This window comes from Vidua macroura, chromosome 16, assembly GCF_024509145.1.
Source record: "Vidua macroura isolate BioBank_ID:100142 chromosome 16, ASM2450914v1, whole genome shotgun sequence".
NCBI lineage: Eukaryota > Metazoa > Chordata > Aves > Passeriformes > Viduidae > Vidua > Vidua macroura.
Window position 1 is genome coordinate 7,705,251 of NC_071586.1, and position 22,831 is coordinate 7,728,081.

At 38.2% G+C, this 22,831-nt stretch overlaps 1 protein-coding gene across 2 annotated transcripts; it reads left to right on the forward strand.

Annotated features, from left to right (window-relative positions):
• The first annotated feature begins 66 nt into the window (after positions 1-66).
• Positions 67-21,812, forward strand: GSPT1 (G1 to S phase transition 1). Of its 2 annotated transcripts, XM_053991614.1 has the most exons (15): positions 68-486; positions 10,283-10,330; positions 10,704-10,745; positions 11,488-11,715; positions 12,725-12,758; positions 13,216-13,293; positions 14,530-14,710; positions 15,073-15,227; positions 16,200-16,340; positions 17,085-17,178; positions 17,514-17,594; positions 18,184-18,357; positions 18,790-18,879; positions 19,202-19,370; positions 20,068-21,812. In XM_053991614.1, exons 1-15 carry the CDS (start codon positions 186-188, stop codon positions 20,118-20,120), a joined length of 1,869 nt encoding a protein of 622 aa, XP_053847589.1. In that variant the 5' UTR covers positions 68-185; the 3' UTR covers positions 20,121-21,812. The 2 variants fall into 2 exon arrangements, with proteins under 2 accessions (XP_053847588.1, XP_053847589.1); XM_053991613.1 differs by lacking the exon at positions 20,068-21,812 and having other exon boundaries at positions 67-486; positions 19,202-20,055.
• Positions 21,813-22,831: the final 1,019 nt, after the last annotated feature.

Sequence of the window (22,831 nt, forward strand, 5' to 3'; positions counted from 1 at the left end):
ACGATGGCGGTAGGAGAGGCTGCCGGGAGGGGGTACGGCGGCCCGAGAGGCCACACTGCGCTCGCGTCGGGGCGGCGGAGCACACGCGGAATCGGCGGAGCGAGTGCTGAGTCGGTGCCGCCGCCGGCTCCCCCCTCACCCGGGAGACGCTTCGGGGCCGCGGAGCCTTGTGGGGCCGCCACAAAATGGAGGCGAACGGGAACGGCAGCGGGAGCAGTAGCGACTCTGCTCCCGACTGCTGGGACCAGGCGGACATCGAGCCGGGCAGCGGCGCCGGCCCGGGCTGCGCCCCGCCGGCCGCGGAGGCCGAGGCGCAGCAGGAGCTGCTCGGGGCGGCCTTCAGCCGGCAGCTGAACGTCAACGCCAAGCCCTTCGTGCCCAACGTCCACGCCGCCGAGTTCGTGCCGTCCTTCCTGCGGAGCGGCCCGGCGCCCGGCCTGCCGCCGCCCTCGCCCCCGCCCGGCCTCCCGCCGCCACCGCCGCTCGGTAACCGCGGGGCCGGCGCCGCGGAGGGCGAGGGAGGCAGGGAGGGATGGGGGCCATGTTGGGAGGGCGCGGGGCGAGCGGGGTGAGGGTGCCGGGCCCGCGGCGGCCGGGAAAGAGCCACGCGGGGCGGGCGAGGAGCCGGGCCGGGCTGGGGGCGGCGCGGGGGTCAGGGCCGCGGGAGCAGCGTCCGGCCGCGGGAGGGTCTCCCCGGCGGGAGGGGCACGGCCGCGGAGCCCTGCGCAGAGACGGGCGGCGGGAGCGCCGCACGGGAGCCGCTGCCGCCGCCCGAGGCAGCCCCCGAGTTGGAGGGGGCCCGGGCGGGGGGAGGCCGCGGTGCGGGGCTCTGCGGGCTGTGCCCAGGGAGCAGCAGGAACCGGGGTGCTCTGGCTCCCTGTGCGTCCCGTGTGCGTTTTGCTGGGACCTTTGCTCGCAAAGGGTCACCACCCATGATGGGGAAAAAACCACATAGCTCTGCTCTTCCTATAATATATAAAATAAATATAATATATGGAATATATATAATACATAACGTGTAACTCTAGGAGTTGCCGAAGATTTTGGAGGTAATAAATTTAGTGTTGCTGGGGAGAAAAGCACTGCTTCAGCCACCAGTGGCTCAGATGTATCTTAAATGTCTTTTTGAAGATTATATCAAGTAATTTATTTTTTTTTTTCCTAACATAATGCCGATAAAGGATTAGTAGGGAAGGGAGTTCTGTCCAGCTGGCCTCAGCTAATGGAATAACCTGAAATTTACCCTGCTTTTAATTTCAAAGGATCCTTGTGTGCACAACCAATGTTTATACTAGATTTACTTTGCATATGGGAAATTAAAGGAGAGCTACTTTTTCATTTTCAGCTCCAAACTGAAGATTCTTCCAAACATCAGACATGCTGCTTAACTTTGTGGTAGTGTTTTAATGTCACTCCTATAGCTAAGGAGTTTGAGATCTTCCTAATTTTTCATATAATTTTCTTTATCCCTATTGGCATAATATGAAACAAGCAAGTGTTTCAGATATTTATCTAGTAATTTAATTTCACTAAAGACATAATGTACTTGTTATGTTGGTTGTGGCTTATTTTTTATTGTATTTTGCCTTAATATATTAATTGGTCTTGATCTCCCTAGTATCTAAATTTAATAGTTGTTAACAACTAAAATCTGTACCTTTTATACATGACACTTTAATATTTTTGTAACAGAATATTAACCTGTTCCTTGTGTTAGATTATATGTTCTCTACAGCTGTTCAACACTCCTGATTTTTAGCAGAACTTATAGCTCATGTACTGTGCAGGCAAGTAATGTCTGAGTGCATTAAAATAAACTTCAGAGAAGCCATGGGCAGACTCTTGAATTCCATTTAGAATAAATCTATATGTTAAAGTTCACGGATGTAGAGGTAGACTGGGTAGCTTGGGGCTGCGATGAACACGTGGTGCACCTTTGACTAATCTTCAGAATCCATTCCTGTATTGCAGATATTGCAATCTGAATCAAAGGTTTGGGTTTTTTAGCTATGTAACCAATATTGGAAGCTTTTTTAGTGTTTTGAATATTATTAGAATAATTTTGATTTTTTTTTTCTTTCTCCTGGCTGCTTTTTAAGATTTCGTCTAAGGCATTCTATAGTTAATTTTTTTGGTAGGAATTCAAACTACATCTCCTCACCTACTCATTATTCTTCACTCTTCTTTTCTCCACTCTTTTGCTACTTCTGCAGCCTGTGATGAGCTTCGTCTTTCCAGAAATTAAGGATGGCTTGAAAAGTGTCTGATCATCTGGAGTGATCAGAATAGCTTTGCTTTGTGTCTTCGTTGCTGAGTACATTTCCTACATAGTGCTATTATCTACCTGGTTTGAATTTACCTTGATTGCTATATCTTCTTTAAGGTTTAGGATTATGAGTTTCTCTTAGTACCTTCAATATCCCTAAGATTAGGCAGACAAAAACCTGCAGTTAAAAGAATTCTATTTCTTTCCTAACTGGAATACTGCACTTGCTGGGTGCTCCTCCAGGTCTGATGTGCTTGGTTACAGAAGGTAATTGACAGTCTTCTCCTTGCAGATGTTTGTATAAGGTGACAACTACTTTCCTGGCTGGAAGAACTAGGTGGAGCTTGCTCTGGAAATAAGTCAGAACAACATGTGATTAGACAATGGTGCTGAATAGGTTACTTTTCAGCAACCCAGTTTGCTTTTGTTCCCATAGGGAATTAGGTGCTCTGTGACACTCACTGTTCATTACATGGTTTGTAGTGGGAAGAACCTAAATTAGCCTTGACAAATCTAAACCTTAAGAAATATAAGAAGTTGAGTGTCACTTGAGGAATTTCAGTGGCCTGAAGTTAAGTTCTAGTAATGCTTTTCTTCTTGGAACTTTCTCTTGGTGAGGTTTTGTTCAAGTTGTAATTCCTTAGTAAATCAAAGGCCATTATAGATCAGGATAAATGTGTAGTAGCAGCATGGCATATAAAAATTCCACAGGACTGATTCCATTGTGTGGCTGCAGTGTGTAATAGTGTTTGCTTTCATGCACGCTAACTTAATGTTTCTAGTAATTTGAATAAAATTCCTGTCATTTATGTTTAGAGCACAGAAGGAGCACTCTCAGAAGCCATTTATGGAATAAGATGTTCACTTTCTAAAACTGGGAAGCTCCTGAGACCTGCATTCCTAATAGCTTACTTTAAAACTGGTTTACACATGCTTTCTTTTGATGGGAAATTGTATATTAGGAAGAAAGCTGACTGATGTTTACAACCAATACAACTTATGCTCAAAGATAATTTCATTCCAAAATAATTCTGAAACTATAATTTGATTATATGGGAAAAGCATATTATTTACATTTTTATGCCTAAGGAATATACTAAAACCAGTTCTAAATGTTGTAGCTGTGAGGACTTGCATTTATCAAATTGTGTCCAAGTCAAACTCGTTTGTGTAAAATCTGTCTTTGTTGGATTCTGTTGGAAATGTGAAATGAAGCCTTTTGGGTTTTCTGTCTGTGACAGCCATGGCTGCAGTGCAGTTATGTGCCAGGTGAACTGGGAGGGAGTCACAGACATGTTGTACTTCTGGGGAGACTCTCCAGCAGTTGCTGGACTAGCAACTCAGCTAAATTAAGGCCATGTGTGATAATGAAATGATAGTAGATTGTGTTAGGGCCTCTAAACATTCATAGTCACAACTGTGCCTTGCAACTTCACTCTTTAGCTTCTATGACTTCTTTTTGTATTATATTTCATTAATTTTGTAGATGTATGTAGCAGAAAATTACATTTTTTATTTGTTTTTGTATCAAGGCATGGTTCAGAGGGAATAGTTAACACCAACCTCCAATTAATAAGATTTCTATTTTTTTTAATTGGGTATGAGAGAATCAAAACATTTTTGAAAATGCAGCATCAATCTGCATTTTTGTGGTTCAGTTTTTGTCATAGTTCTTGAATAATTACAGGATTCTTGGTAAAATTTATCACAGCTTCCTTGTATGGTCTTTATTATATTTTGTGTTAGTTCTTCTTTTCAGAAATAATTTAGAAGTATTCACTGTTGAATCTGCTTGGAGCAGGAGACTAAACTAGCTAACTCCTGGGACACCTTCCAACCTGAATTGTTCACTGATTTGAAGTATGCAGTGGTAGTAGCAAGAGAAAAAGCATCATTAGTATGAAAATAATAAGAATGAAAAGTGTGACACACAGCAGCGGGTGTAAGGAAAGCATTTGTCCTTTTGGTGGTATTAGGGCTACTGTTTAGTTTGGTCCTTCTCTTGACCACTTCAAATTAATTTCTAAATATTTTTGATAATGACTATAGTTTAAACAACTTGCCCCTACAGTCCTGAGCCAAGCAAACATCTGGCTTAAGATTCAGTGCCCCTGTTTGCTTCACTCCCTAAATATCCTCACTTGCCTGCAGTAGTCACTTCTGAAACAGTTGCATTCAAGCAGCTGGACATCCTCAGCCTTCAAGTGCTGTAAATAAATGGATATAGCATTTTTCTTCCTGCTTTTCCCTGCCCTCATTTTTTCTGACCTTGTAGCAGCTGGGACATGCATATGTCAGTCAGACACAGAGGTGGAGTTTTGGTATCATCTACTTCAGTTCTGAAACCTGTAGTTTCCAGAGCAGGATGATGAGTTATCTCTACCACTGTGTTCTCCAAAGCCTGGTATCTCATTTTACACTGTGAGACTCTTCAACGTCTCAGTCCTCAAGAGACTTCACTTTGCATGTGCACTTGCTGAGAAAGGCTTGTCCAAGACTAGCCTTTCTAGTTGGGGACTAGTAGCCCACAGTTCAAGAAGCTGTTGTGCTAAAGGGTTACATGGTTTTTCATGTCAGCCTTGGAACAGCCCTGTGCTGATGATTTCCTCATCAGTGCTGGTAGTGTTACTGTTAATCCTTCAGAACTGCTAACTTGAACTGCTCACATGGCAGCAAATCAGGGTTGTATTGTCAGTGCCAGTATATGGGATAAATTCTTCTGATCTGAAAATCTTGATTTGAGTTGGCACTTGACTACCTAGAGCACTATTCTGTATCAGCTTCTCTAGACAAGTGAGCTGTACAACCACTTCTGAAACAATGCAGAGAAAGGCTGGATGTCTTGGCACTGACAGGTGATCAGATATAACACACCTGTGTGGTGCACTCAGGGTGCCAGTGTGTTACACAGATGTCCTTTGTCTACATCTAAAGTGTCCCCAGGAAGGTGGCCAGGATTGTGTTGCTCCTGTTAGAATAATTCATCACCCTTGTGGCCTTGCATGACTAGGACACACAAAGCCCTGGGAGTTGGCTGTGCACTGCATGAACTGTCCTGGGGGCTGAGGCAGCCTGCTGACCATGTGTTTGGCACTCTGCTTTGGGCTACTGCTTCAATGTGTTTGGAAGCATGATGTTATCTTAAAACTTGATTGCTCTATCAAATTAACACAAAAATAAATTGGGATAATTCTTGGATCCTATTTATAATCTGGTTTTACAGTTCCACTTAAGGAATTTTGGCATTTTTCTTCTGTTTTGTGATGAGAGATATGCAAGGAAAAGAAGTAGCTGATTGTATGAAGCTAAGATAGAAAAATGGTTTTACTTTGTGGGTTTTTTTTATGAAGGAATAAAGTAGTCATAATTTAATCCATTAAATTAATGACTATGTTTTGAAGAGGTCTGTGGGAAAATGACAGTGATTGTATTTCATTACAAAAGTTAGTTTAGGACAGGAGATGCAATACTAAAAATATGACTCATACTAAAGATACTGGGTTATGAGAGATTTTTGTCAGAGTGGAATCCTGAACTGTTGAAATACTGAGCTGGGTTTCTTGAGTATCTGTCTTAAAAATCAGGTTATCAACTCAGCACAAATACTTGACCTTAAGCAAAAGAGGACTTCAGTATATTCCCTGAAAATCCCCATAAGCTTTCTTAAACTTAGTCGTTAAGGAGCATGTCAAGTTTAGATAAGATAAACTTAAGGTGTGTCCTCACTGGAGAAGGAAGAAGGTGGATCTTTTACTAAGCTAACATGTAATGAAATCCTATGAATATGAAACAAGTGCTAATTTTTTTGGTGAATTTTACAGAGTCATGTTAAACTATGAAAGCTGCTTTTGCTTTGGTGCATTTTAAAAACTGATGTGTCCACTGGTGAAGCTGGGGCATAAGCAATAAAGCAGGGCAGAGAGAAGGACATAATTTGGGGTTTAACTTTCAAAACAACTGCCTTACAGTGAACTCCTGAAAACCTTTTCTTTCTGTACAATTTTAAGTATTGGACATAAAGCACTTTGTTTAGCTTTATTTGTGCTTGACGTAATTTTTGTGTGTTTTGTTATCTAAGAATCTCTTGGGGCTTTTTTTATTCTGCTTTTCACGCTGTGTGTGTTTGATGCAGACTTTTATTTTTTTTACTCTTCTGTAATTCCCTTTATGCTTTCATTTTTAAAAAAGGGGGGGCAAACATCTGTTATGTAATGCATGAAAACTGTTAAGACTGTATGACTATCGTGTAAATATGTGCTGAACTCAGGTATTGTAATTACACATACAAAAAGGTGATGGGAATCCTAAGGTGGGTGTCATATGTTTCTTCACTCTTCAGGAATCCTTGTGAAGGAACTTGATACTGTATTAGAGAAGCAATAACAAATTCACTATACAGGTATCTAAGTTTTTAGATAAGATGTTTATTTCAGGCTGAATTTGCCTTTTTATTTTTTTTACTTTTTCTTTTTTTTAATCTCTCTGCTGTGTGGTGCAGAGTTTCATTAACTCTGTAGTCTACCCCAGTTGTCAGGTTCCAGTCCTGTCTGGGTTCTTATCACTCCAGCAGCAGAGCAGGCTGGGAGCTGAGTGCTGCTTGTATTGCACCAAATGTATGCCTCTCATCAATTCTGTGAAGGCATTTGCATTGTGGTTCAGGTTTGCTGCTGAGGAATTACCAGTTAACCACTGGGCAGTTCTTACTTGTGTGGAGACCTTTATCAGCTTTTTCTGTGCATCTGGTAAACACTGAGGTTTGTGTTAAGATGGAGGTTGTCACTACTGCTTAGCAGTTGAGTTTGACTTTAATTTGTCTTTTAACCACTCTTCTAATATTGATTCCTACTTTGCCAGCTGTACCTGTTCTAGATATGAAAACTTGCTACATTCTAATATAAATTTAATTAAAGAGCAATTTTCTATTGTTTATCTACAAGCATTCTAATATGTCAATGCTGGAAAGTTCATGGCTTATAGTCTTTTGAAACAATATTTTCAGAAGTTGGATGATAACTTCAAATTTGTTGTACTTGTGCAGCTTTGGTTATTGTACAACAAAAATGCAAACAAGTACAAAACTTAGTGTGATATGCAACAAACTCTTCAGCTGTAGTAGAATGCTGTGTGAATGAAGTAGGCAGAGTGGATTCTTTAGGACATGAGATGTATTTTAAAGAGATCAGTCACCGTGTTTTACAAGTTGTGCAGTTTTGGACTCTGTATTGGCAGTGTACATACTCTTCCAGTGAATTTTACATTTAAAAAATCCCCACAAGTACGTTTTCCAGACAAGTCTCTGAATTACATAATGTCATGGTCTGACGGTACCAGTAGATAAATGCAGCATCTGTATCCATTTTTGCCCTTAGCATTGACAACAGAGACATTCCATAAAATGTCCTAAGGCTCTGATGTTGAGCAGGAGTAAAGATAAGCCACTCACTCCGTGTAATACTGCGGATAAGGTTGCAACAGCAGCTCTTGACTTAAGCTTGAAGGAGAGATGGAGATGGTTAGGTGTAGAATCCAACAGCTGCTTGTCATGCGTAAATCCAATAATTTGAGGCATTAAAAAATTGGCGTCACTTAATGCATGTCCTGACTTTAAAACCAGATTTCCTACAAAGTATGTTTTGAGTCACTCTCATATGAAAGATTCCTGTCTGGATGATCTTCACAAATGAGGTGACAGACCAAAATGCTAAGGAGGCAGTAGGATTGCATCCTTCTTTTGAGATGATGGTCTTAAGGCACATTTCAGGCAATTTGTTCACTTCCACACAGTGTAGTAAATATGAGCCTTTGTCTGAAATAACCTGACATAACCTGAAATTGTTTATCAGAAGTAAACAATTACTGTGGTGACTGTTTATTTTTGTCACTCAGAGCATGTTAGTTTTGAAATTAGGGTTCTTTATTTATTTACTTGGTTTCTTAACAATTTCTTTTTTAGTGAGTGGTTTATGTTTCTTTCTGCTTTGAAGAAACAGTGTATGTTTGATACAATTCAGTGTCCTCTTCCAAAGCATGTCTGCCACTTGTGTACCAAAGTGACCAAAGTTTAATAAATGGTTGTGGTTATAGCTGAATTTCTGTTGTCCCCTGGTTGTGTACACTAGTACTCTGTAGCATCCATGCACAAACTGTCTTACTGACTCTCGTGTGCTAGACCTGTACAAAATTCATAGAGGGACCTTTTTTCTACTTCCTCTCTGTTAGCTGTGAAGAAACTTTTTTCCTGTCTGCATACCTACTGTATTGCAGACCAGAAAGTAAAAACCGAGTTTATATGAATGCTGTTGATTGACAATATACTTCTCAGAAATTAACTAGCTCTCCAACCACTCATAGAACTTCTGGTCCAAGGCAAGTGCATTAATACTGCCATTTGATACATTTTTCATTACAGACAAAGTTCTGGAGTGAAATCAAAAGCTTGTTGAAATGGTCTTATAATTAAAATATTTATGCGTCCCTACCACAGTATGTGTGAAACAGCCAACAATCTTCTGATGTGCTACAAAATGGAGGCTCTAGGTTCATACCTAGATTTCGTGCCACCTGATTGCCACACTCAAAAATGGACTGCTTGGCATCTTTTCCAGCTGCCAAATAGGAGTGATAGATCATTTCTTTAAAAGGATCTAAGGGTATTCTATTGTTACGCTTTTACTGATTATATTAAATCATTCTCTTCAAGTCTGGCTGGTTTGCTTTCGGGAGTGTAGCTCATGTCAGATCCAAGACAGGAGTGCAGGGAGTGCTTTCAGTCGGGCATTGCTGTGCCCCCTCCCCGCTTTGCTGCTGGCCACTGGATGTTGTGCTGTGACCCACATTCACCCTGCCTGCAAAGCCCTGTCCTCTGGCCCCCTGCCAGCTCTCCCAGCGCTGCTCCACTTTAGAGAAGTCTGCAGCAAATACGCAAACAGTGCGAAAGCAAAGAGGCTTAGAATCAGGTCCTTCTCTGTATGGCTTTGTTCTTTTGAGGAGATTTGTTTTATCTTTAGGTCCCATCATGCGTATAGAGCAAGTGATGCTCTAAGATCTGTGTTCAGAATTCAGTTGAAGGAGAGCTGGAGTACAGCTAAACAGAGGGTATGAATTTTGTATGTGGTTGAAAAAAAGATAACTTGTTTCAAAGAATTATGAAGTTGAACTTACACTAAGAGAAAGCTAAATAAGGTTTTATGTATAGTTATAGAAGGCCCCTTGATCATGTAAAATAACGTCCCAAAACATTGAGTGGTGCAAGTGTTAATTGCAATGTATCACTCCTAGTAGGTTTAATAATTAGTTACTTCTCAGCATAAAATGTAGAGGCATGGTTTAGTGCATGAGAGGGTTGAGTAATTTATCCAAAAAAACATGCTTGTGGCTTTGATAGATGCACCTGACCAGTGAGATTGCCCTCCATGTAATGGGACTGTGCTCTGGTGTTTAAGAGGACTGGCAAATTTACCAGACATCTGAATGAATTTGTCATCTCTTGATGTAATAACTACAGAAGATGTTAAGAATTTGTTTTTAATAGCTTGTTTCTATTTTCTACTCAACATTTAGTGGAAGTGAAGCACAAGAGCAGTGTAGACATGGCTGCAAGCAGCTGCTGGCAGACCCTTTCCCTGCATTTGTGACACCACGTTGTGTCGTTGGATACAATGAAACTGCTTTGGTATTTTTAAACACCCTAACACTTAGCAATAGCCAGCCTGCTCAAAAAGGATGGGCAAGTAAAATACTGTGTATAGAAAAATTGCTTGCTTTATGTCTATCTTTCAATTCAGGGGGAAAAAATGCATTGTTTTTAGAAGTGGTATATTATTTTCACCATGTTTAGGCAGTGTTCTTTAGCAGTATTTGTGCTTAGAGGCTGTGTTTAGTACCACTTAGCAGGGAGGGAAGTGGTTATTCTTTCCATACACTTCTTGCAATAAAGTTGGGAGATGGTCTTTTATGGCAAAGTTTGGAAGTTGGACACTTCATTGTACTTTAAAAGATAAACTTTTTTCTCTGCAGGTGCACCTGTAGAGCCTTCTCCAGAGGAGCAGACAGCCTCTTGTGAAGGTAGTCATTTGTGTATCTTCATTTCACGATTTTTTAAAAAATTATTGCAAATAATCTCTTTTAAATCTCTATGAACCTTTTCCAATCTTTGTTATCCTCATACTACTCTTGTAAGGCAATGTGATTATCTGTATTTATTTACAGTTTCATAAGCAGTTGGGAAAGGCTCATAAAGTAGCTTATGGAAGATCATAAAACTAGCATGAAGCAGAATTTTTGAAATGAGCCTGTATATTAAAAAGTTTTGGCAAGTGCCAAAACATCTGAACTATCCTTTTATTAATTTAGTCACTCATTTTCCTTTGTTCTTGATTACTGTCATGGTAGGTATGTGTCTTTAATGATTCATTTCTCTCCCTTTTTTGTCTTCTAGGTTCAAATGCTGCTGTTAACATGGAAATTTCAGAATCTGTTGGTAAGATGAGAATTGTTCTTTTTTACTATGATAGTACTATAATGTACTACTACAGTGCTTTTGCTGAATCACTGCAAACAAATAGTAGAGCCTTTACACTTACAAATAGTCCTTAGTGTACTTTGTTGTTTCTTTTTACTTGGATGAGAAAAGAGGTAATTAAACACTAGTATGCATTGAGAGCTGCAACTGGATTGCTTGGACACTATAAAATGATGAGTGCTTTATTTAAAAAATAATTTCATATTATCAAATAGCCCCATTAACGTATGTGGAATGGTGATTAGCAAAGAACTTTCAAGTGGTCAGCAATGTGAACAATCAGAACATGGAAATAGTGTCTTTCTAATTGTTTTTATATGGCTTATGAGTGAACTTAAACTATAATCCCTTTCCTTTGCTTTCTAAACATATGGTCATGTGTGTCTGTGGATTCAGACTACTGTGCTGGTCTGAGTGGATCTTCATATTTGCTTTTGCTTTGTAAAATTGTTACCTTGTTAAAACAGAAGTTTCTGTATCCTAGATTTCTTATGTCAGCACACAAGCTAGCTTGAAAGCTCCTGGTATTAATAATTTCAGAAAGGAGCAGCAGTTGTCCCTTTTTCTATGGGAAAACGTTAACAGACGTTAACAGTAGTTAAAGCCCTGTGATTGCGCCTTCGGGACAGGGGCTTTTCCCCAGGGTAATTCTTTTTCATTTCTTTATCTATATGAATATATCTAATTGGTTCATTTTTAGTGGAAAATGGAGAGACAGAAATGTCCCCAGAAGAGTCGTGGGACCACAAAGAAGAACCCGGTGAAGCAGAGCTAGGAGGTGGTCCTGCAGGGGATGCGGGGCCTTCTGAAGAGAGCGCTCAGGAAATGATGGAGGAGGAGGAGGAAATACCAAAACCGAAATCTGTTGTAGCACCTCCAGGTGCTCCTAAAAAAGAGCATGTAAATGTAGTATTCATTGGACACGTAGGTAAGTTTTAAGTGAAGGTGAAGTAGTTGGATCTGTCTATTGTGTCTTAGAACTCAGAGGATTAGAAATGAATGCTGTTCTTTGTATTCACCATGTCTTGAGGCTCACAGGAGCACTCACTCTAAAGAAGCTGCTCTGGAAAAGGAAAAATTTAAAGGTCTTTCAGGGGCAGAGGGCCAAGGATAGAGTGTGTTCTCTTGAACACAACAATGCTTGTGTTCATGATTTCTCAAGTACCTGTTCCTGTTGAGTGCTGAAGTGACACATCTGTGTTTATGATCTAAAGAACAAAATCAGAAAATTGTGCTTCTTTTCTGCTTATTTTAATTAAAAAGGGTTCTTACTATTAGATTCAAAAATTATTATTCTAAATACCAAAATGTGTAGGGCTACAGCAATATATTAACATAATTCATGGTTAAAAGAAGCATTTATAGCAAAATATCTTCATTTAATAGTTTCAGCAAGCTTCATAAAAACTTGGGTGGTGTCAGAAGTAGAGAAGAATTATTGAATCACAAGTTATACAGTAAATTCTGTCTTTTCATTTCTGTAGTTACTTACCACCTTAAAAGTACTGTAATTTCGGTCCTTGTGTAAATTCAGAATGGAGTCACAAAATTAAAGGGGCTGTGGGCAGAGGTACATCCCAATATTGAAGAGCAGCCCACACAAGTTAGGGACAAGGGATAAAGGAAGCAGAGAAGGGGATTTTGCAAGAGCTTCCCACACTCTTGACCCTGGCTTTAGCTGCATCACTGCTTGGTGAGGGGTTTTTGTTATGGATAATGCTGAATTGATATATATGAAAACAGCATGTTCAAAATTTGGTGTAATTTAATTGACAACAAATTATAATGGGAACAAGGGAAGGTGCAAGATGCTTTCAAAAACTTATATTATGGTTCAAAAAATAAATCCTTTGGAACCAAACTAGATGAGTTAGTTCGTAATGGTCTGCTGTTTCTAGAATTGCACATTGTTGATGACTTGAATTAATTTTTTTTAGATGCTGGCAAGTCAACTATTGGAGGACAAATAATGTAAGGAAACTTAAATTTTAGATTTCCTGTTCTTGTGAATTAAAAAACGTCAATTAAAATGAGTAATATTTTCTTTGTGGCTTTAATCAGCATATGTTAATACTTTTATAACAATATTTCTATCCCTGTCAATTGAGGTACTTACTGTCTTTGGAATTTCTTAATTCCAGCACATTAATGTTATTGCTATAGGATTTTCACTTAATAGAAGCAACTATTCAAAAGCAAACATTATAATTTTTTTTAATTAATCACTTTCCTAGAACGTGGCTGTTTTTCTTTGTACTTTAAAATGCAATTTGAAACTGCTTTATACTATTGGTTAAACTTTGTCCTTTCTGTGAAGATTAAAAAAAAAAAATTAGTATCTTCATTTTCCAGTCATAACAATCTGTGGGGATTGTATAAGTATTTTCTGCTTTGTGTAAAATTGCACTTTTATTTTCCCTCTTCTTAGGTATTTGACAGGAATGGTTGACAAAAGAACACTTGAAAAATATGAAAGAGAAGCTAAAGAAAAAAACAGAGAAACATGGTATGAACTTCATGAAGATAGTAGCACACTTTGCCCTTTACTGCAATGAAACTGGTTTTAGTCTCTGTCCCAGTAGCCCTGGCTTCCTCCAGGCATGATGGTGCTCTTGTCCTGGGTGGAGTTTTTTTGGGCCTCTTGTTTGGTTTGGGTTTTGTTACTGTTTTTTGGTTGGTTGTGCTTTGTGGGGGCAGTGTGTGTATACAGCACATGTAGCAGCCTGATTTCTGCTTCAGACAACTCCTGCAAAATTGATTTCATTTTTGAAAGCTTTCTCTTTTTGGCTGGAGAATAAAAGGGGTTCAAAGGGTTCTGGAAAAGGAGCAGTTAAAGACTTCCTTAGGGGTAGAGCATCCTCAGGGGATGGGCATTGACCTGAACTCACTGAATCATGTGTGAGAGAGGGGAATAGAAAGGATGACATAGTTCTTTTCACCAAGCAACCATTGTCCAAGCAGCATCTCTTCAGCACCACCCAGTCACTACAAAACAAAAGCTAAGGATGTCTACAGGCTGCTGTTAATGGCGAAAACTATTGCTGTGTTAAACCAGTTCAGTGGAGTTATTACCACTTCTTTATCCTTAGTAAGAGCATTTTTTTTTCTTCTTTATATTCACTGGTTTTCACAAAACCTGACAGATCAAAGTAATTTTTTTTTTTTTAATTTCAGTTTATCTAACTGAAAGCTAACTTGTTGGCAGCCAGTGGGAAAAATTATTAGGAGGGGACAAGAGTCTATATAATGAAAATCTGTCAAAGGTAGTGTGAATAAAGATGGTGTCTATTTCATAGCCAACTTCTGCTTAATATGTGCAAATAAATGAGAACTAGTAATTATATTTCTCAATTATGATATATGCAAGTAGAACTAATGTTTTAGTTAATTATGCTGAGAATGAAAAAATGTTCTGTATTTGATCCTGAGATGTTTCTGAGACTGAGGCAAAATTTAAATGACTTGAAGTTAGATCTCAGCTGAAGAACTTAGAAAATGAAAATTGTTTATTAGAATTTTTAAAAATGAATATTGTGAAGGAGAGCTGGCAATGGGCTCTGCAGCTCACTGTACACACAAATCAGTAAAGTATTTCAAAGACCAGCATTGACTTTGCATTTAGCAATACTGAGGTGGTTAAAATAAGTTAGCAAAAATAAGGTCTCTTATGACTAACAAATTATATATAAATGTAATAAAAATCAATACAACAATAGAGTATTTGGGTTGGGATTTTTTTTAGGTACCTTTCATGGGCCTTAGACACAAACCAAGAAGAACGAGACAAAGGTAAAACAGTAGAAGTGGGTCGTGCCTATTTTGAAACGGAGAAGAAACACTTCACTATTTTAGATGCTCCTGGACACAAGAGCTTTGTTCCAAATATGATTGGTGGGGCTTCTCAAGCTGATCTTGCTGTGCTGGTAAGGACAAATCAGATACTTTTATTTTGCATATGCTGTGGAATTAAGCTTCTGGTTTTTATTTTTTGTTTACTTCTTTATTCTTTTGGTTACTTACAGAAGGCAGAATTTTCAAATGTTACATTTACTGAGATGAGTGAGTTCTGAAGTAATTTAACAACTTCTTAAAACTGTCCACAGATGTCATGTGATTTTTTTACATGTCAATGCAGAAATTAATGGGTAATACTGAGAATATACCAGTGCATTTTGGAAGCTTTTACTAGGTCTGACTAACCAAATTTTTTTGAATAGGGCAGTATTATTGATTGTTCTGTTGAGAGAATAGTAAAACCTTTATTAAAATATGTATCTTTAATTAGGTTATTTCTGCAAGAAAAGGAGAGTTTGAAACTGGATTTGAGAAAGGTGGACAAACAAGAGAACATGCCATGTTAGCAAAAACAGCAGGTGTAAAGCATTTAATAGTTCTTATTAATAAAATGGATGATCCAACTGTAAACTGGAGCAATGAAAGGTGAGTTTAATTTAAAAATACAATCTTCATTGACAGATACTACAATAGAATAATTCCTAGGTAAAGTAATTTTTGTTTCCCATTATTGCTGAAAGACTGGTGACCTAAAGGCAGAGGTTTTAAAACTGGCAGGAAAACCAGAAGCTCAGTGCCTAGGACAGTGCTTCTCAGTTAAGCTGCAAGTTCTACACTCCCAACGTTCACTGTCAACTGCTTGGATCCATGCAGACATACCTAACAAACCCCCATGCATTCTAGCATAGTTTAATTGTTGACTTGGAAACTTTATACTGAGCCTAAAAAAGGAAGCAATTGTATTTTCAGCAGTAGAGTTTGCCAGAGTTGTCAGAGAACCTGCTGTGTGTTCTGCCCAGAATTGTGGAAGTTTTAGTGGGAAGCCGTGAGGGCCTGTGCAACCTTGGTATGTCAGCCTGCTTCACTAAGAGACAAAGGCACGCCCAATTCTCTGTCTTGGTCTTGCCCCAACCTTCTGACATTACTGAATTCACCGCAAACTGAGAGGAGGCAGTGTGGCAGAAATAAATAGCACAAAACCTCCAGAAACTGTAAGAGATGGGAGGAGACTGAGCCAGCACTGAAGTGCCAGCCTGGAGCCTGACCTCAGGAGGTGTCTGCGTGGTCTGCCCTGCTGTGCTGGCCTGGATCTCTTGCTTTAAGCAGTTCCAGCTTGTGCTGCTGCTCCCCAGCCCTGCCATTGAAGCATAGGGAGAGCACTGATGGTGCTTTATGAAGCAGAGGAATGAGGGGGAATAGGGGAACAGAAAATAACCGAGCTGTGCTGGAAGGCTGGGAAGAAGATGCAAATAGGCCTCCAGACCTTAATTAGGCTTGCTTGCTGCTCACACAGTAACTTAACTGATGGAACTGAAATGTCTGCATGTTTTTTAAAGCACAGGATTATGTTATGCTGGCATAAGTGGAACTTACCTTGATCTGCTTGTCATTCAATAGATATGAGGAATGTAAAGAGAAACTGGTGCCATTTTTGAAGAAAGTTGGCTTCAATCCCAAAAAGGACATTCATTTCATGCCCTGCTCAGGACTGACTGGAGCAAACCTTAAAGAACAGTCAGAATTCTGTCCTTGGTATATGTATGTATCTTAAATTGAGCAACTTGAATAATTGCTGTATTTCAATAAAAGTAAATGCTTCAGTGAAGCTGAGAGGTAGCAGAGCGTGGTATATTGTAGTTGTGTGCCAATGTGCTTGAGGAAATACAGCCAGAGCAACAAGAACACAGCCATGCAACGTGCCAATGAAAAGCATTTGCAAACTGCAGAAGATTATTAGTAAACTATTAGCAGTGTTCTTTGGCTGTGTGAGTGCCTTACGAGCACTAGAATTTGCCAGTGATGCTGCAGCTGACGTTGCTAGAATGAGTAATTGTTTGATGTGAACAATTTGCTTGAAGCTGTATTATAATTAGGGACAAGCCATGTCTCTCAGTGGATGTCGTGTTTTTCAGTATTGTTCAGTGTACTTTAAAAAGAATTAATGGAAATCACATTTGGACCTAGCTTATGATTTTTTATTTCCAAAATATATTTTGGATGTACATCTGTCGTGAGTCTCAAAGGAATAATTAATTTGTGTAAAATATGCCTGTAATGTAACTTAAAAACATGCATTTCCTGTGTATTAATACGTTGGTTGGGGTAAAGTGGACACTGCTGATGGGATCTTATAATAGATTTAGCGGTCTTAGAGGTCATTTTTCTAAATGATACCAAGATGAATATGATTCCTTTTGTTGGACTGCATTTATCCATTTTGAGTATTTTTTTTAAATGGAAGAGTGCTCACGAAATTGAAACAAATGCCTTCTGCTTTTTTAGTGGATTACCATTTATTCCATACCTGGATAATTTGCCAAACTTCAACCGTTCAGTTGATGGACCAATCAGGCTGCCAATTGTGGATAAATATAAGGTACAGATTAAAGTAATAATATAGAAAGTATAAAGAGGCTGTTTTCAAAAAGCAGTAAATGGACTATTTACTGTACTTTTAGAGGGTATCTTTCTTCTTTGCTAATGTTACATTTCCAACTGTAGAATAGAGGAGAGAAGGGGAAGTAAATAATTTTGGCATTATATGAAACTCCTGAAATCTGTAATCTTTCATGAGAACAATTTCCAAAGTACTAAGTCTAGCAGTGCTAGATATTCATAGAGTTAAGTAATCAAACTCAGAGATAAATCATAACTAGTGGACTCTTTAGGAAAATCTTTTCAGTTGCTTTGTAATGATTTCTTTTTGTGAAGGACATGGGCACTGTGGTCCTTGGGAAGCTGGAATCGGGCTCTATTTGCAAAGGACAACAGCTTGTGATGATGCCAAACAAGGTATGGTAAGGTTTATATATTTAGAAAATTTACTGCCATAAAAAAAGAGCTTTGTTCTTAAAGATACTCATTACTTTAAATCAGAAAACATTCTGTTGCTCTGTTGAGCACAACTAAGCTCTAACATTTTACATAGGTGACGTTTCTGGGCACAGCGTTGTTGTGTAGCTCCTTAGCAGTCAGACCTTGGGTTCTCCGTTTCTCCTGCCTTAGTAAACTCAGTTGTTGGACTACAAATTATCACACTTCAACTGGATTTTATTTCATGTTTGTATAGTTGGCCCACTAAGCCTTTTTTACCTGCTGTGGGTTAATATTGCTCAAGAGTTTCTTTCTTTCCTCCTGTCTTTTTTTTTTCCTTTCCCCCAAAGGGAAACAGGGAAAAAAAAACTTGAAAAAGAAAAAAACTTCTTTTAAAAAATTCAAGTATTAGTAATTCAAATATTTTAAATGTTCTGAAGCTTGACAGAACCAAATATAATTAACTTAAACTGTAATGGAATTACTTACTGAAATACTGTTATATTACAATTATTTTGTACCTGACTAAAATATTCACAATGCAAAACTACGTTTTTTTTTCTTTAAGCACAATGTGGAAGTTCTTGGAATCCTTTCTGATGATGTAGAAACTGACTCAGTAGCCCCAGGTGAAAATCTAAAGATCAGACTGAAGGGAATTGAAGAGGAAGAGATCCTTCCAGGATTTATTCTCTGTGATCTCAACAACCTTTGTCATTCTGGACGCACATTTGATGCCCAGGTAGAATAAGAACATTAAATCGCTGTATAGAGGGGTAAAAAAACATGGAAATATTTTATGTTTTACCAAATCTAAAACTTTGGTATTTTGAAGTTTCAGTTCAGATTTCTTATTCACTGCCATATCTCTAAATGGGCAATAACATATATACTTAACACTGACATCATTAATTTGAGTTTTTAAAATATAAGTTGTTTTGAATGTAACTTCTCAATGAAGTTTTAGATACTTATAATGGTGAAAGCAAGACCTCATCAGGCCAGTTCTTCAGTTTTTTACTTCCATATTATAAACTTTTAAAATTTTGCTCTTTGACAAAAATGTATGTGTATATTGTTCAATAGACTTTTTAATATAGTTCTGCATTGATTATTCTCTGTTCTTTTATAACTGAAATTAGGAAAAATGCACTTATTTTGAATTGTTTTACAGATAGTGATAATTGAGCACAAATCCATTATCTGCCCAGGTTATAATGCAGTGCTGCACATCCACACCTGTATTGAAGAAGTTGAGATAACAGTAAGTGTCATTTTAAGTTGTGATGTGAATAGAAACAATCCAGTTGTTGGGATGAAGAGTTCTGTCATGTCATACATCTGTAGAGCAGCTAAAGCAACAAAGTATCCAGCCTTGAATGGAATTCTTGGTTGTGCCCTAACACAAAAATGGCTGTTAGCATAAGCCTTCTGAAAAGTGGTGGATGTCATGACTGAATAAACCATGCAAACTTTTCCATGTATTTGTTTGTAAGTATGTTCTTTCTTAGACCAATTCTGTTCGTTCGTAAAGAAAAACAACCCTTATTTTTGCACTCACAGCTATTCTTTATTTTCTTACACAGGCCTTAATCTGCTTGGTAGACAAAAAAACAGGAGAAAAAAGTAAGACACGGCCCCGTTTTGTGAAACAAGATCAAGTCTGCATTGCCCGTTTAAGGACAGCAGGAACGATCTGCCTTGAGACATTCAAAGATTTCCCTCAGATGGGTCGCTTCACTTTAAGGGATGAGGGTAAGGCTGCTTCAGCAGCAGGTACTGACTGCTGCAAAAGCTTACTTGGACTCAGAGCCACATGGCAGTGAGGTATTAAGATACTGTTATCCAGTGGAAATCACTCTCCGGGTAACAATGGAAAAGTAAATCTAAGCAGATTGTCATTGTGCAGAATCCTTGCTAGTAACAGAGAGACAGTTTTATTTGAATAATGTACAGAAATAAGCATTGTGAAACAAAAGACTGGATTTGAAAAATAACCAGCAGTGCTTTTTTAATGTGTCCTTGAATGTCCACCTACAATATGAATACCATAGTTTCACTATTTAAAGTTGAAAAGTATCAGGGGGGTTGTATGTTGGGCTTTCACATGCAGACCCTGGTAAACTCACAGATTTGTGGGATGCGTTTAAAATAAATTATTTGAAAAGTAGTAAACAGATCTGATAGTGATTCTGCCTTGCCTTCTCTTTAGATGAGTGTAGAAGCAGGCTTTCCACAATCCACAGTGTGTTCTTTGCTGTCAGAATAGCAGGCTTACTATTTTTAAAATTTTACTGTGCTTTTAAAATACACTGATGACACAACACAGTAATTCATTCTGTGATTTCTAATACTTGAGAGCCTGTATTTTGGGGCAAATTTTCATGTTCTTGGAGATGTCTACATTCCTTTCACAGTAAATATAACTCTGCTGTTTGTCTCCTTGGTTTAGGTAAGACCATTGCAATTGGAAAAGTTCTGAAACTGGTTCCAGAGAAGGACTAAGCATTTTTCTCAATGACCCCGCACAATACTGTGAGGAAAATCGACTCAGCAAAAGCCTACTTCACACCGCCGTCTTATTTTCTGCCCATTGATAAACTTCTCCCCATATTTTGCAAAGACAAATTTCACAGCAAAGGTCCACATTATGTCAGCTTTCTCATATTGAGAGCTCTGCTATGCCACTGTTGAATTTTCCCAAAAACAATTTTTTTTCTCCCAAATTCTGCTTCCTTGGAAAGATTCGGCAATAGCTTTGTAAGTGATGTGGACATAATTGCCTATAATTATGAAAATCTAAAGGATTTTTAATGTTTAATTTCCCCCAGCATCTATATTAAGACCTCTTTTTTCCAGGCAGATCATTCAGAGTGTGCGAGTGTGTGTGCACATGTTACAAAGATGACTACCATGTTAATAAACTATTCAATTTGAAATCTTTTTCGGTATTGGAATTGCTTTTGAATAATGTTTTTTATCCAGATGTAACGCACTTGCATTAGCTTTTTAACTTCCCAGTAACCCAGATATTTGGTTACTTGGACTTTTCTAAACTCCTCAGCCTCCCCACACACACAGTTTTAAATGAGGCAATTGGGCACTCAACCAAGTTTGTATTAAAATAATTAGGTTTGCCCCTTCCCTTTCTTGAATGCATTCTGGAAATTAAAAAACATTCATGCAAATGTGGTACCTTCATTAGCTTTACATTTGTTAATATCTTCAGCAAATTTAGGTTGACTTAACATCATTACTAGACACAAGGAGTCAATTTTGAAGGCTAGAACTACATATTGTGTCTTTATAAAAATTCAGCATCATTAAATTCTTAACTGCAGAAAATGCTAACAACCAGTAAATCAGCGAAACTTGCAAAAATAAGAGAATCTGTGGCAATAGTGCCTATTAGTATTTATAAGAGCTACATTTTGTGGGAGAACTGGGCCAATTAAAAAAGTGCCAGTTACATAAATTACTCAGTTCACCCTGTCTTTAATTTAGAGGACCAGATAATCCTTGCTGTTTTAAAGACCAGTCTGAACTGAGAGGGAGAAAGACTATTTAAATCCCTAAGAGTTTGCACATACCGAAATATGGGAGGGTCAGAATCAAGCACAGTCTGTAAATTTTTGCATATCAAAAAGCAATGTAAGCTTATGAGGACCAGTGAAGTTTTTTCTTGAGAAATTAAAGCAAAACTGGTTCAAAGTAAAGCTTACTCAGTACAACTTGAAGGAGCTGCATAATAAAACCCTATTTAGCTGCACTTTGAAAATGGACTGTCTGCAATTGCTGTCCTGATTCTAACAATCAGGATGAAGGCTAAGGGATTTTTTTCATTTTCCAGATTATTAGTAATAATTATTAAAAGATATCTTCTGAGCTTCTTCAGAATATCTTAAAGTAAACATTCTCAGCTGTAAAATTGGTGAGCCCATCTTCTCCCCCAAAGATTTACAGTCTAGTGACTGTATCTGAATTGAAACTCAAAACTGAAACAGATTTACCTTTTTTTGGATTTTTTTTTTGTTTTGTTTTGTTTTGTTTGTTTCTTTGTAACTGTGGAACTCCCATTCATTTCACTTACAGCTACATTGTATGGACAGAAGAAGTTATTGTCCTTCAGTTTCATATGACTACACTTGTAGCTACCGTAATGCATGGAATTTAAATAAATTTTATTATGTCTGCAAATCTCTGGGCTTTTATTTTTTTGGTGAATCAGGGTTTAAAAAGTAACTTTTTTTTTTTTATTTCTACCAAGTGAACAAAACCTACAGTTCCTTGGATCTTAAACTAATGAAGAAATTAAAAGCCAGGGAGACTTACTGTCTTGTTCCTATTCTGGACTGACAAGATTTCCAGATATCTGACTGCTTTCTTGAAGTAAGCTCATGGATTTGAAATTTGCAGCGACCATTATTGGGAAATACTTAGAGTTCGATTCTTAAATTGCTAGGACCTTAAAAAAAAAGTTTTAAAGGCATTGAAGTGTATTTGAAGACTACATGATGCTCCAGCATCAGGTTTCCACTGTTGAGTAAACTTAATGTGGGATTTTAAAACTTTATTATTTTGAGGCTGGACTGAGTATTTAATATTAAACTGAATAATCACCTGGTGGGTTGGAGTATCAGTAGATAGAAAGTCAGTATCTCCATTATTCATCCCATCTAGTGCATTTGATTGCCATTTCCATAATTCCAGTTAATGTCACCTGGTCTGTAAATGAAGAGGTTGTATTATTATAAATTCATTAACAGAATCCATATTACGCAATTAAAGATATTCCTATCCTATAGGAGGTTTTTATTTGGGTATAAAATATTTGCATTCTATAGCAAATATATGAAAATGTAAGGCATAAATGTACATGAATTGGCTGCATTTTGGCTAGAAGAGCTGGAAGTACATTGTATTTGAATAGTCCTCAGATTACATCTCAACTTTTTCATTTCATCTCCATTCTACATTTTATAGTCCCATTTTTGCTACTATTAAATACAGCTAAATCTAAATGAAAGAAGACAAAAAGATAATGTGGCTTTGTTGGAAATAAATACTATTTGCTGATTCACTGATGTAATAAACTTTTTTTAATTACCATTCTGAATATTTCGTTTTGTGAAAGTGTGGTATGCTGCCTTGAAGATGATACAAAAATAAAGGAGCTATGCAACCACAACAGTTGAAGGAAGAAAAAAAAAAAGAGG

Excerpts from the sequence above, each read along its gene's own strand:
- GSPT1 (XM_053991613.1), top strand. The coding sequence starts at position 186 with ATGGAGGCGAACGGGAACGGCAGCGGGAGCAGTAGCGACTCTGCTCCC. Across the intron at positions 16,341-17,084 it reads GAATTCTGTCCTTGGTATAT|TGGATTACCATTTATTCCAT; the intron begins GTATGTATCTTA and ends CTGCTTTTTTAG. Across the intron at positions 17,595-18,183 it reads TTGTGATGATGCCAAACAAG|CACAATGTGGAAGTTCTTGG; the intron begins GTATGGTAAGGT and ends TTTTTCTTTAAG.